At 41.7% G+C, this 13,344-nt stretch overlaps 4 protein-coding genes across 4 annotated transcripts; 3 read left to right on the top strand and 1 right to left on the bottom strand.

Moving 5' to 3' along the window:
• Nucleotides 1-475: 475 nt before the first annotated feature.
• Nucleotides 476-2,269, bottom strand: LOC120422471 (luciferin 4-monooxygenase-like). The gene is made up of 2 exons (XM_039585926.2): nt 1,707-2,269; nt 476-1,653 (listed from the first exon to the last, which is right to left on the bottom strand). The coding sequence occupies exons 1-2, from the start codon at nt 2,258-2,260 to the stop codon at nt 588-590; spliced, it is 1,620 nt and encodes a 539-aa protein (XP_039441860.1). The 5' UTR covers nt 2,261-2,269; the 3' UTR covers nt 476-587.
• A 231-nt stretch (nt 2,270-2,500) lies between these two features.
• LOC120422470 (luciferin 4-monooxygenase-like) lies at nt 2,501-4,349 on the top strand. Its single transcript, XM_039585925.2, has 2 exons — nt 2,501-3,200; nt 3,257-4,349. The coding sequence occupies exons 1-2, from the start codon at nt 2,641-2,643 to the stop codon at nt 4,329-4,331; spliced, it is 1,635 nt and encodes a 544-aa protein (XP_039441859.1). The 5' UTR covers nt 2,501-2,640; the 3' UTR covers nt 4,332-4,349.
• An 18-nt stretch (nt 4,350-4,367) lies between these two features.
• On the top strand, nt 4,368-6,251 carry LOC120422469 (probable 4-coumarate--CoA ligase 1). Its single transcript, XM_039585923.2, has 2 exons — nt 4,368-5,099; nt 5,154-6,251. The coding sequence occupies exons 1-2, from the start codon at nt 4,546-4,548 to the stop codon at nt 6,235-6,237; spliced, it is 1,638 nt and encodes a 545-aa protein (XP_039441857.1). The 5' UTR covers nt 4,368-4,545; the 3' UTR covers nt 6,238-6,251.
• A 77-nt stretch (nt 6,252-6,328) lies between these two features.
• On the top strand, nt 6,329-12,428 carry LOC120422468 (luciferin 4-monooxygenase-like). Its single transcript, XM_039585921.2, has 3 exons — nt 6,329-6,483; nt 10,480-11,041; nt 11,097-12,428. The coding sequence occupies exons 2-3, from the start codon at nt 10,485-10,487 to the stop codon at nt 12,190-12,192; spliced, it is 1,653 nt and encodes a 550-aa protein (XP_039441855.1). The 5' UTR covers nt 6,329-6,483; nt 10,480-10,484; the 3' UTR covers nt 12,193-12,428.
• Nucleotides 12,429-13,344: the final 916 nt, after the last annotated feature.

Genomic DNA, 13,344 nt, shown 5'->3' with positions numbered 1-13,344 from the left:
TTCATGTAAGATCCTCACAGTTACTCACTGGCCTAGTGAGGATCCTCGCTCAATGAACCAAAACAAACACACCTTGGGAGACTTGAAATCTAGATTTTTTTTTTTTTTTTCATGACAGCAAAAGACACGAGGAAATGAGAAGAACCAAGTTTGATTCACAACGCAAAATTTTGTTGATTATGTTCAACAAAAATTTTCATGAATCAAACCTCGTTCAAGCTGATCGTACAAAATATTATTCTGCGTGATCCAAACTTACTGGGGACTGAACTCAGAATATAACAACATTTGAAAGAAATTCACTCAAATCTGAGTGACATTATTGCTAATCTGAATTTTGCCTCACTTACTCATTACTGAGTATGAGTTAAGTTTTGACGAAAACTGAGTGAATAAAATTGAGAATGTACGAGAATGATCCTCAAACAATATTTGACAGTACCTTAAACCCCATAAGAAATAAGCGTTTTTTGGTTTTATCGGCCCGATTTCACCTAAAATGTAGATCTTTATTTTTAAAATTTTCATTTCTTTTTTATTGCGAAAATTGTAGACTTAAACTGAATCATAAATTTTACTCAGCAATTTTAACCCATGATCACCTCCTTCGCCAACCTCCGCAAGATTTTCCCGGACGGAGTCATTGGAATCTTCTCCACAAAATGCACTCCACCTCGAAGTTGCTTATAGTCGGGTAGTTTCTTCGCAGCTTCCTGAAGAATAAATTCGCTACCAACAGTTTCCGAACTACGAACCACCAACGCGGTAGCCAAATCATTCCCGTTCTCTTGTGGGATTCCCACGACGCACGCGGCAGCTACTCCTTCAATACCCTGCAAAACAGCTTCCACGTCACTCGGAGATATCTGGTAGTTCCCGTACTTGATGGTGTCCTTCTTGTGATCCACCACGTACATCAATCCGTCCTCGTCGAACCTTCCAATATCCCCGGTGTGAAGCCATCCCTCACCGTCCAGCATCTCCTCCGTAGCCTCCCGATTCCCAAAATATTCCAAGAATACCAGCTTCGTCCTCACCAGGATCTCCCCGTCCCGTCCAATCCCAAGCGCGCAGTTGTTTTCATCCACGATCTTAATTTCCACACCGGGTCTCGTAAACCCAACGCTCCCATCCCGGTAGAACCCTTCCCGCGTAGACGTCACCGCATAGCCAACCTCCGAGAACCCGTACGCAATCTCCAAGACCTTCCCCGGGAATCGCGTCTCAAACGCGCGCTTCAAGCTCGCCGATACGACACTGCCTCCGCACAGCGCAAGTCTCAACGATCGGAACGAGTCGGCGGTAACCGTCGTCGGATCGTTCACGATCGCCCACGCCTGCGACGGCGGGAACGAAATGACGGACAGCTGGTAGCGCTGGACGATGTCCGCGGTGCGCTGCACGGTGAACGGGGCTCGGGTTATGATGCGGGTTGCACCCGCGAGGGTTCCAGCGAGAAGGGTGAACAGTCCGGACAGCCAGTAGAGGGAGCTGTACGCGAAGAGGATGTCGCTGGCGCGACAGTCGAAGAAGTTGGCCACGTGGGCGATGCAGATCGAGTGGGACAGGGAGACGGCTTTGGAGCGACCGGTGGTGCCGGATGAGCAGATGAGGACGGCGGGTGTTGATGAAGGGTTGTCGAGGTGGACCGGGCTGGAAAGAAGAGAGGTTAGGAAGTGTTGATCGAGATTGTTGAGCAAACTTACACAAAACTGTCCTCGATCCCGGTTGGTACGAGCAGATCTTCAACGTGAGTGTAGCCAGCGATCTTATCTCCCAGTAAGATTACTTTGGGAGTGACACCTGCCAACTGACAAGCCGCTGTCAACTCATCAAGCGTTTCGCTGTCACAAAATACTAGCTTGGGCTTTACGATCGCGAGAATGTGACCCAGATCGTCCCGTTGAAACGAGGGATCCAAGGTATTAACGGGGATTCCCAGCGCAAAACAAGCAAACAGAACCGGTGCCGAATGCTCTCCGTTGCGAACGGCCATAGCGAAGATGTCCTCGGGATTCCCGTAACCCAACTTGATCAGGTTCTGAGCTACTCGAACCGTCCTCAGAGACATCTCGGCTCCGGTAACCTCAACTCCACTGTCAGCACATATCTGAACCACCTTGCTACGGGTACGATCGAGCATTCCGAGAATCGCTTGACCGAGACTTTGATCCGGATTCCACAGCGGTGGAGTTGGTAGACCTCGCCAAATGTGGCTCGCTGGATCGTAGAAGGTGTGAACGTCTCGTAACTTGCGCATGATCGTGCGATGATGATCCCCGGACTGCGATGTTGATGCGTTCGATGGCTACGCAGAACTGGCGAGGTAGTTCGATCAACTATTGAAGACTGCATCGAAGGGACGCTGCGTTTTATGTATTTCTTATTGTCGTACCTAACGGTTGACTACCGTTACATGTAAACTAGTGAAGAACTGGTATCAATAGCCCTTTTGCCTCTTCTACTGGAAATTTGCTGTATAAACTATGATACCGAGCATGACTGCACAGTTCTTGATAACGCTCGTCAAATATATAATGCAGCGTCATCTAGCTGCATCACTCTTCTCGTACACCACAACTATCTCGTCAGTTATCTACTGCAAACGAACAGCGCAGCATCATCCCCGGGATAATCAGCATGCACAAGTTACGAGACGTCCGTACTTTCTACGATCCAGCGAGCCACATTTGGCGAGGTCTACCGACTCCTCCGCTGTGGAATCCGGATCAAAGTCTCGGTCAAGCGGTTCTCGGAATGCTCGATCGTACCCGTAACAAGGTGGTTCAGATATGTGCGGACAGTGGAGTTGAGGTTACCGGAGCCGAGATGTATCTGAGAACGGTTCGTGTAGCTCAGAACCTGATCAAGTTCGGATACGGGACGAGGTGTCCGGAAAACGTCTTCGCGATGGCCGTTCGCAACGGGGAGCATACGGCACCGGTTTTGTTTGCCTGCTTCGCGCTGGGAATACCTGTCAACACCTTGGATTCCACCTTTCAACGGGATGATCTTGCTCACATGCTCGGATCTGTGAAGCCCAAGCTGGTATTTTGTGAAAGTGAAACGCTGGTTGAGATGATACCTGCTTGCGAGATGGCGGGTATCGCTCCCAAGGTCATCGTATTTGGGGACAAGGTCACCGGATTCAGTCACATTGAAGATCTACTCTTACCAACTGGAGTTGAAAACACCTTCGTGTAAGCTACCCAAGAAAAACCAATCAAGATCATCAAGTAACGCGATCCCCTTTCAGCCCCGTTCACCTCGACAACCCCTCAGCAGAACTCGCCGTCCTGCTCTGCTCATCCGGAACCACCGGTCGCTCCAAAGCCGTCTCCCTCTCCCACTCGATCTGCATCGCCCACGTGGCCAACTTCTTCGAGTGCACCTCCAGTGACATCCTGTTCGCGTACAGCTCCCTCTACTGGCTGTCCGGACTCGTAATGGTCCTCGCTGGAACCCTCGCGGGTGCAACCCGCATCATCACCCGAGACCCCTTCACCGTTCAGCGAACTCTTGACATCGTCCAGCGCTTCCACGTATCGACGCTGTTCATCCCACCGACGCAAGCTTGGGCGATCGTCAACGACCCGAAGGTCACCGCCGACTCGTTCCGATCGCTGCGACTGGCGTTCGCCGGAGGTAGCGTCGTATCGGCGGGATTGAAGCGCGCCTTCGAGAAGCGTTTTGCGGGAAAGTTCCTGGAGGTGGCGTACGGATTCTCGGAGGTTGGCTACGCGGTGACGTTCACGCGGGAAGGATTCTACCGGGACGGGAGTGTTGGGTTTACGCGGCCTGGCGTTGAGATCAAGATCGTGGATGAGGACAGCTGCGCGGTCGGGATTGGACGGGACGGGGAGATTCTGGTGAGGACGAAGCTGGTGTTTTTGGGGTATTTTGGGAATCGGGAGGCTACGGAGGAGATGCTGGACGGTGAGAGATGGCTTCACACCGGGGATATTGGACGGTTCGACGAGGACGGGTTGATGTACGTGGTGGATCGCAAGAAGGACATCATCAAGTACGGGAACTACCAGATATCTCCGAGTGACGTGGAAGCTGTCGTGCAGGGTATTGAGGGAGTAGCTGCGGTATGCGTCGTCGGAATCCCTCAGGAGAACGGGAATGACTTGGTAACCGCGTTGGTAGTTCGTAGTTCTGAATCTCTTGGTAGCGAGTTCGTTGCCCAGGAAGTTGCGAAGAAACTTCCCGACTACAAACATCTTCGAGGTGGAGTTTACTTTGCGGATCAGCTACCAATGACTCCGTCTGGCAAGGTCGTCCGACGATTAGCGAAAAAGATTGTTTTGGAAAAATGTTCTGAATAAAAGATCGTTCCAAAGTCACATTGATTTATGTTGTTACATCCCATCTACTCCAAAAAATGATAGAGGTTGTCTGAATGACTCAACACTTTCAGCCAAATCACGTTTAATCCGTTAAATCACGCTCTTATCTTGTCTCCCGCGTGTGCCACTTTTAATCAGCCGGCAGATTCCAGCCAGTCACTCTCCACACTCGATCGCGTCAACAACGATCACCATGCGCCCGCTGCGAGATCTGTACACGTTCTACGACCCGGCGACCCGCGTTTGGCGCGGTCTACCGACTCCACCGTTGCTGAACCCGGACCAAGGTCTCGGCCAGCTGATCCTCGGAATGCTCGCGCGGAATCCCAGCAAAGTGGTTCAAATTAGTGCGGACAGTGGAGTCGAGGTTACCGGAGGTGAGATGTATCTGCGGACGGTTCGGGTCGCGCAGAACTTGATCAAGTTGGGTTGCGGGAGTCCCGGGGACATCTTCGCGATGGCCGTTCGCAACGGAGAGCATACGGCACCGGTCGCGTTTGCCTGCTTTGCGCTGGGAATACCGGTCAATACCATGGATCCCAGCTTTCAACGGGACGATCTGGGTCACATCCTGGCGATCGCGAAGCCCAAGCTGGTATTTTGTGACGCTGAAACGCTTGGCGAGTTGACAGCGGCTTGCGAGTTGACGGGTGTCACTCCCAAGGTGATCGTACTGGGCGATAAGATCGCCGGATACACTCACGTTGAAGATCTGCTCGTACCAACCGGGATCGAGGACAGTTTCGTGTAAGTTTGCTCAAAAATCTCGATCACCAATTCCTAACCTCAACCTGCTTCCAGCCCCGTCAACATCGAAACCCCCAACAAGCAACCCGCCGTCCTGGTCTGCTCATCCGGCACCACCGGTCGCTCCAAAGCCGTCTCGCTGTCCCACTCGATCTGCATCGCACACGTGGCCAGCTTTTACCTCATCCAAACCGACGACGTCATGTTCGCGTACAGCTCCCTCTACTGGCTGTCCGGGCTGATCATGCTGCTGGCCGGAACGGCCCTGGGAGCGACGCGGATCATCACGCGGGAAACCTTCAGCGTGCCGCGCACGCTGGACATCATCCAGCGGTACCGGGTGTCGGCCATGATCGTGCCGCCGTCGCAAGCCTGGGCGATCGCGAACAATCCGGCGGCGTCGGTGAGTGCCCTGGCCAGCCTGCGGCTGCCGATGTGTGGAGGGAGTGCGGTGTCGGCGAGCTTGAAGCAGGCGTTCGATCGGCTTATTCCGGGCCGATCGTTGGAGGTTATGTACGGGTTTTCGGAGATTTCTACCGCGGTGACTTACACCAAGGGGGAGTTTTACCGGGATGGAAGTGTGGGCTTTGCGGGACCGAGGATGGAGATCAAGATTGTGGATGACGGTGGGGTTGCGCTTGGGATTGGGCAGGAGGGGGAGATCCTGGTCAGGACCAAGTATGTGTTCTTGGGGTATTACGGGAATGAAGGGGCTACCAGGGAAATGCTGGACGATGAAGGTTGGATGCATTCCGGGGACATTGGACGGTTCGACGAGGATGGGCTGTTGTACGTGGTGGATCGCAAGAAGGACCTGATCAAGTACAAGAACTACCAGATATCTCCGAGTGACGTGGAAGCTGTTCTGCAGAGTATTTGCGGAGGGGCTACCGTTTGCGTCGTTGGAATACCTCAGGAGAATGGGGACGATCTGGTAACGGCTTTGGTAGTCCGAAATCCCAAGTCAGCTATTCCGCTTGACAGTGGTCTTATACTGAAGGAGGCCGAGAAGCGGCTACCAAACTACAAGCACCTCCGAGGTGGAGTTCACTTTGTAGACCAGCTTCCAATGACTCCCTCGGGAAAGGTTGTTCGGGTATTAGCTAAGAAGATGATTCTCGAAAATGGTTTCAAATAAAGAGTTCAAATGTGTATAATTTCTATCCAACAATGAAGAATTCCACACATTTACAAATGCAACTAATTGCCATCAAAGGTACAGATCTCAGGTACGGGAAATGAACGCTTTGCGGCACGATATCACACAAGGTACAGTGTAGTTGCAAGCGCTGCTATTTAAGTGCACTAACGCGATGACCGCGATCGTTAGTTCTCTGTTGGTTGTTCCGGAGAGATCGTGCCGCACACGAGACGCACTGAATAGGTAAGTTTAAACTGGTTTTGAAGAGATTGCCAGTGATAAGGGTTGTAGGTAAAGTGCATTGTCGCCTGGGTTGATCGGTGTGTACATAACTATTTGGATCAGGGATCGTGATACAGGTATGGAGTTCATTGAACAGTTCTGATCGTTTGACTTAATAAGCAGATGGAACGCGGTCAAGAGAAGTCGTTGGGGGGGTGAGTGGAATAAAAAGGTAAATAGAAAAATCTAAATTCAAGGATTCAAAAAATCCTAAATTCTTAAGGTGAAACGGGACGCCAGTTACTGCACAACTTCTGTTTAACTTTAATCAATTCCTGAACTCGACAGATTGCTTGCTATCGACCATTTTATCGTCTGCAAAAAGTGCAACTTCCTTAGTTACGGTATTTCTCATAACGGTGCTTCCAAAAACTTGAGTCTCAATATGACGCTGCCTTCCCGTTTCACCTTAAATTCTTAACTTCTTAAATTGAAATTTTGGCGAAGATGTGGACAATCCTGTAGCAAAATTCAAATTAACGAATCCGCTCTGTATTTAATTTTTGATTGATAGTTTTGATTTGACAGTTAAATGCTGAATTTCTAAAACAATCAAATTTTCAAATATTTATACATATTATCAATATCTTAATTTTATTTGTTTTAATCTTGAAGCTTTCAAAAATCAGTTTTTAAAATTTTCATTTATTTTTAATTCTAAATTTTAAAACAATGCACCAAGAAATCTCTGGATTTTTGAATCTCTACTTTTATTTTTTAAATTTTTTATTTCTAAATTTTCAAATATTGTTTTTTTTTAATAATTATTTTTAATTAGATTTTTGTGCCAGAAAGACTTTGAATATTTTTTTCTATTTCTAAACTCTTATTTTTTAAATTTTGGAACTTCTAAATTTTTTAATTTTGGAATTTTTAACTTTTTTTATTTCCCAATTTATTCCTGCAATTAGCGAGTTTTCGAATATTTGTTATTTTATTTCTAGACTTTTTTTTATTTATGAATTTGAATAATAGTTTTCTTAAAGTTTTAAATATTTGTATATTATTCAATTTTTTTTTTGATTCTGAATTTTTGAATCATAAAATTGCTGAATTTAAGAATTTATTAATTTGATATCGCAACAATTCAAGTTGCGTTTTGAATATCTAAAAATTGAAATTTTAGGCTTTGAATATTCTTTTTATTTATATGTTTAAAATTGTTTTAATTTTTTAATTTCAGAATTTGAAATTTTGAGATTTTACCTTTTTTATTTCATTATTTCCGATTTTATTTTATAAATTTGCAAGTTTTCGAATATTTGTTATTTTATTTCTTGACTTTTATTTTTTCAATTTTTTATTTCTGAATTTTCGAATAGTGTTTTTTTTTTATAATTTTAAATATTTGTTTTTTTTTTCTTTTGTTTTAATTCTGCGCTTTAAAATTATGCATCATATATTCGATTCTTGAATTTATGAATTTAAATAGTTTAAATTTGCAGTTTTCTGAATATCTGTGTATTTTTATTTCAGAACTTTTATTTTTCAAAATTTGAGATTTAAAAATTTTGGAATTTTGGATTTTTTTTTAATATTCGATTTTTTGAATTTTGAAATTCCGAATATTTGAACATTAGTATTTATAAATTTGTAGGTTTTTGAATATTTTTTTTCTTCTTTATTTTTCGAATGTTTTTTCTAAACTTAGAATTTTTAAAATTTTGGAATTTTTAACATTTTTTATTTAATTATTTCCAAATTTTTGAATTTTTAACATTTTTTATTTAATTATTTCCAAATTATTGAATTTTGAAATTAAAAATTAAAAAATTTGCTAGTTTTTGAATATTAGTCATTTTATTTCCTGACTTTAATTTTTTCAACTTTTGATTCCTGAATTATCGTACAATGTTTTTTTAAGTTATACATTTGTATTTTTTTTTGAATTGTGAATTTTAAAATTATGCATCATAAAATTTCTGAATCTATGAATTTTTAAATTTATTGTTTTTTAGTCGTTGCGTTTTAAATATCTGAAAATTTAAATTTGATTTCTAAATTTTTTAAATTTGAAATATTATTTTTTTTAATTATTAAATTTGTGAATAGTTTAGAATTTGCAGGTCTCTAAATATTTGTGTTTTTTTATTTCTAATTTTATTTTTCAAACTGAAATTTTTAGTTTTTGGAATCGTGGATTTTTTTTATTTCTCTAATTTTGATTTTTTGAATTTTGAATTTTTTAAATTTTTGAATTTTATAAATTATTATTATTATTATCTGTATTTTAAAACTTTTCAGTCCTGTTTTTTGCTAATTTTGAGTTTTTAAAATATGTATCATAAAATTTCTGAATTTAAATTTTTTTAAATTTAAACAATTTTAAATCTTTGAGAATTTTATTAATGAATTTCAGATTTTTTGAAAAAGTATATTTTGTTTATTCTTGAATTTGTGAATATTAATATTTAAAAATTTGCAGGTTTCTAAATACTTGTATTTTTTATTTCTTAACTTTGATTTTGAAATTTCTAGTTTTTGGAATCATGGAATTTTTCATTTCTTTATTTTCGATTTTTTGAATTTTGAAATTCCTAAATTTTGGAATTTTATAAATTATTATTATTATTATCTGTATTTTAAATTTTCGAATTTATACATTTCAACAATTTTAAATCTCTGTATTTTAATTTTTGAGAATTTTTATTATAAATTTTCGAATTTAAAAAAAAATATTTTTTTTTATTCTTGCACTTATTTGTTTCTTATTTATGTTTTTTTTAATTTGCAGGTTTCTAATTTTTTGTGTTTTTTTTATTTCTAAACTTTTGTTTTTCCAGTTTTGAAAACTAGTTTTTGCAAAAAAATATTTCATTATTTTCGATTTTTTGGATTTTGAAATTCCTCAATTTTGGAATTTTATAAATTCTTGAATTTAAATATTTAAAAATGTGCAAGTTTTTGAATATTTGTTTTTTCTGTTCTTAAATTCTATTTTTAAATTTTTGTATTTTAAAATTTCAAAATTTAAAGTTATTTTTTTTTATTTTTGTTTTTCTAAATTTGTTAAGTTTTTTATTAAAAAAAAAACCGATCTTGTTTATTTCTGGTGTTTAAAGAGTCTGCGTTCTGAGATTCGGCCTCATGAGGCAATTTTGGGTTTTCAATATTATTATATCAAACACAAAATTATATAAACGTTTTTAATGTTCAGTTTCGTTCAAATAAGCAATTCCGAATTCATTTGATTTTTTCATCAATACATATTGCAAACAAGCACGGCGCGAAGAAACGTCTAACGCCACTTTCCATTTATGTTACTTTTTAGCTGAATTAAAAAAAAAGTATAATGTTTGGAAAATTATTATTAGGATCATAAAAAAAATATAAGCTGGTTCAGAAAAATATTTTTCATGGCAATTTTTTATATGGGGTTTTGCGTTCCTTCCGAGCTCCGTAATACACAGTAAAAAAATTGTGTAAATTTGAAAGGTGTAATTTTGGAAGGTTGAATATTACCTCTTTTATGATGTAATTTTACCTCAAATTAGACTTAAAAAGTGACATTACACCAAGTAAGTGGTAAAATTGCACATTTTTTCTGACATAAAAGATGTACCCCTTCCCAGATGTAATATTACCATGTTTTTTTTACTGTGTAGCCTGAACGAAAGATAGACAATCAAAACACTATAATTACGTCGAACGCATTAGTCCTAGTAATAGTCAACTGTTCATTAAGATATAATCAACATTACACGAAATGACAAGCAGTTATCATTGTTGTTGTTCTATTTTGTCTAACCACTTCATCAAATGACATTACGTTACCTCTACGTCAATTGACATTGAACTGCCTCGTTTCGAAGTCACTCAACAGTAAGGTAACCCATGAGATCCCTGTTTGAGAAATGTCGTTCGTCGTACGAGTACGTACGACAAACACTCGACATGCATGACTTCGTTTATCTTTATCTCACCCACAAACTGTCACTTTTCAAATGCTCTTTCCAGCAACCATGCGTTCCCCACGCAACGTCACCGCCTTCTACGATCCGACCACCCGGATTTGGCGTGGCGCCCGAACCTCCCCCGTGTACAACCCGAACCAATCGCTGGGCGAACTGGTCCTGAACCGCCTCGCCCAAACCCCAACCTCGATCGCCCAGGTCAGTGCCGACAGCGGTGCCGAGGTATCCTGCGGCGAGCTCCGCCTGCGCACGATCCGCGTAGCTCAAGCCTTGGCGGGACTCGGGTATTCGAGGGATCGCGCGGACATCATCGCCATGGCCGTTCGCAACGGGGAACACGTGGCTCCGGCGCTGTTTGCCTGCTTTGCGCTGGGCATTCCGGTTAATACGCTGGACGCAACGTTCAAGCGGGACGATCTGGGGCACATGCTTGCGACGGTGCGGCCGACGCTGGTGTTCTGCGATCAGGAGACGATCGAGGAAATGAGCGCAGCGATGGAGATCGCTGGGATTCCAGCGAGCGTGGTCATTTTTGGGAAGCGGGTTGAGGGGTTCATGCACGTGGAAGATCTGCTGGTTCCGACTGGGGTCGAGGAGGAGTTTGTGTAAGTTCTTTTGTTCGATTCTTTTGGATACAGATAAAGCTTCTTTTCTCAACAGTCCCGTTCACTTTGAAGATGCTTCAAAGGAACTAGCGATCATCCTGTGCTCGTCAGGAACAACCGGAAGATCCAAGGGAGTAAGCTTGTCACACAGTGCCTCCATAGTCAGCGTAACCGGACTCAACAACTGCTACCCCAACGACGTCATCCTCTGCTTCAGCTCCCTCTACTGGTACTCCGGCTTCGCCTTCCTCCTCCTGGGAACCATCTTCGGTGCAAAGCGGATCATCACCCGAGAACCGTACACCCCCGACCTCGCTCTGGACTTCATCAACCAATACCGCGTCACAATTACCTTCTTCTCCCCGGCAACCACCTACCAACTTCTCAAGCACCCCCAACTGCACCAATCAACCCTCGCCAGCCTCCGCGTCAGCATCTGCGGCGGTGCCTCCATCTCCGGCGACCTGAAGCAACTCTTCGAGCGAACCGTCCCGCACGGCGAGATGTGCGCCCTGTACGGACTGTCGGAAGCGGCCGGCGCCGTGACCAGCTCGGAAAACTCCACCTACAAGCAGGGCTCCAGCGGCTTCGTCAAGCCCAACTACGAGCTGAAGATCGTGGACGACGCCGGCAACCCGCTGGACATCGACCAAGAGGGGGAGATCCTCGTACGGGCAGGCCTCTGCACGTTCATGGGCTACTACGGAAACAGCGAAGCCACGGCGGAGATGCTCGACTCGGACGGATGGCTGCACACCGGAGACATCGGACGGGTCGACGAGGACGGCCTTCTCTACGTGGTAGATCGCAAAAAGGACATCATCAAGTACAACGGGTATCAAATCTCGCCGACCGAGCTGGAGACGGTCATCCAGTCCGTCCCGGGCATCATCAACGTGTGCGTTACGGGTGTTCCGGTGCCCGGGAATGACCTGCCGGCGGCGTTGGTTGTGAAGCGGAACGACGAAGCGAACGCGGAGATTGAGACGGTGATCGTGGAAACGGTGCGGGCGCGGCTTGGGGACTACAAGCAGCTGCGGGGAGGGGTTTACTTTGTGAAAGAACTGCCGATGACGCCCTCGGGGAAGATTTTGCGCCGGAGTTGTCGGGATATTTTGGTTGCGATGTATAATAAGGAGAAAGCGAGGTGAACTGTTGGGCTTGAAATTTCGTTTAAAATATTTATAATTTTATTTCGTGAATAAATAAATCTTAGACGTAATCAAACAGTGATTGATATTGACCAACATCAGGCTAGTTTTTGTAGATGTCGGCCAATTAACCAAAAAAAATGCGTGATTTTTACTGGGTGAGGCATCAGGTGAGATTGGAGAAAAATTCTTAAATTCACAATTTCTAAGGTTTAAAATTCTAAAATCCCAAACAAACCAAAATTCAAAAATTTAAAAATTTTAAAAATTTTAGAATTCAAAAATTTTAAAATACTGTTCTGAAATTCAAAAATTTTAAAATGCCATTCTAAAATGCTAAAATTCGAATATTCCATGAATCCAAAAACAGGTATTTTTTATTCGTAAGCCACAAAATCCAGACTTATTTTAAATATCAAACCACAAAAAATTTGAAAATCAAAAATTAATTTTGAATTCTAATAATTTAAAATTCGAAAACTTTTCATTCTAAAATTAAAAAAAAATCTAAAATCATAAAATTTTAAAATACTCAAATTTTAAATTCTAGGCTTTTAAACTCTAAAACTTAAAAATTTCTAAAAATCCTAATTAAAAACTGTAAAATTGTAAAATTTAAATTTGTAAAATTCGAAATGTAAAATTTGTAAAATTCGAAAAAAATAATTTAAAAGTCTAAAAAAAATGGACTGAAATTTTTAAAATAAACTAAATTTTAATATTATTCAATCGCAAAGTTCCAAAATTCTACGATCTTGAAATCTTAAATTTTAAATTTGTAAACTCAAAATAGAAAAATTCTAATCTGCAAAATTTAAAACATTCTAAAATTTAAACTGTAGTTTTAAAATTCAAAAAATCTTGGATTCAGAAAACTCAAAGAAAAATTCTAAAATTATTAAAATAAACCAAATTTTAATATTCTTTAATCCTAAAGTTCGAATATTCTAAGGTCGTGAAATTCTAAAATCTAAAATTGTAAAATACAAATTTGTGAAATTCAAAATGAAAAAAATAAAAATTGTTAAATTTTAAAAAAAATGGCTGTAAAGTTTTTATATTTTAACATTCTAAAATTTTAACTGCAAAGTTTAAAAATTTCTGGGATTCAAAACACAAAAAAATATTCCAAAACTGTTAAAATAAACCAAA

The sequence above is a fragment of the Culex pipiens genome, chromosome 1 (genome assembly GCF_016801865.2).
Source record: "Culex pipiens pallens isolate TS chromosome 1, TS_CPP_V2, whole genome shotgun sequence".
NCBI lineage: Eukaryota > Metazoa > Arthropoda > Insecta > Diptera > Culicidae > Culex > Culex pipiens.
Note: the sequence above shows the minus strand (reverse complement) of the source record. Positions and strands in the feature narration are given on the sequence as shown.

What these genes read in the sequence shown, in the direction of transcription:
- LOC120422471 (XM_039585926.2), bottom strand. Translation starts at nt 2,260, where the DNA reads ATGCGCAAGTTACGAGACGTTCACACCTTCTACGATCCAGCGAGCCAC. An exon ending in GGGATCGAGGACAGTTTTGT is followed by an intron (nt 1,654 to 1,706) that starts GTAAGTTTGCTC and finishes TCTTCTTTCCAG; the next exon opens with CCCGGTCCACCTCGACAACC.
- LOC120422470 (XM_039585925.2), top strand. Translation starts at nt 2,641, where the DNA reads ATGCACAAGTTACGAGACGTCCGTACTTTCTACGATCCAGCGAGCCAC. An exon ending in GGAGTTGAAAACACCTTCGT is followed by an intron (nt 3,201 to 3,256) that starts GTAAGCTACCCA and finishes ATCCCCTTTCAG; the next exon opens with CCCCGTTCACCTCGACAACC.
- LOC120422469 (XM_039585923.2), top strand. Translation starts at nt 4,546, where the DNA reads ATGCGCCCGCTGCGAGATCTGTACACGTTCTACGACCCGGCGACCCGC. An exon ending in GGGATCGAGGACAGTTTCGT is followed by an intron (nt 5,100 to 5,153) that starts GTAAGTTTGCTC and finishes ACCTGCTTCCAG; the next exon opens with CCCCGTCAACATCGAAACCC.
- LOC120422468 (XM_039585921.2), top strand. Translation starts at nt 10,485, where the DNA reads ATGCGTTCCCCACGCAACGTCACCGCCTTCTACGATCCGACCACCCGG. An exon ending in GGGGTCGAGGAGGAGTTTGT is followed by an intron (nt 11,042 to 11,096) that starts GTAAGTTCTTTT and finishes TTTTCTCAACAG; the next exon opens with TCCCGTTCACTTTGAAGATG.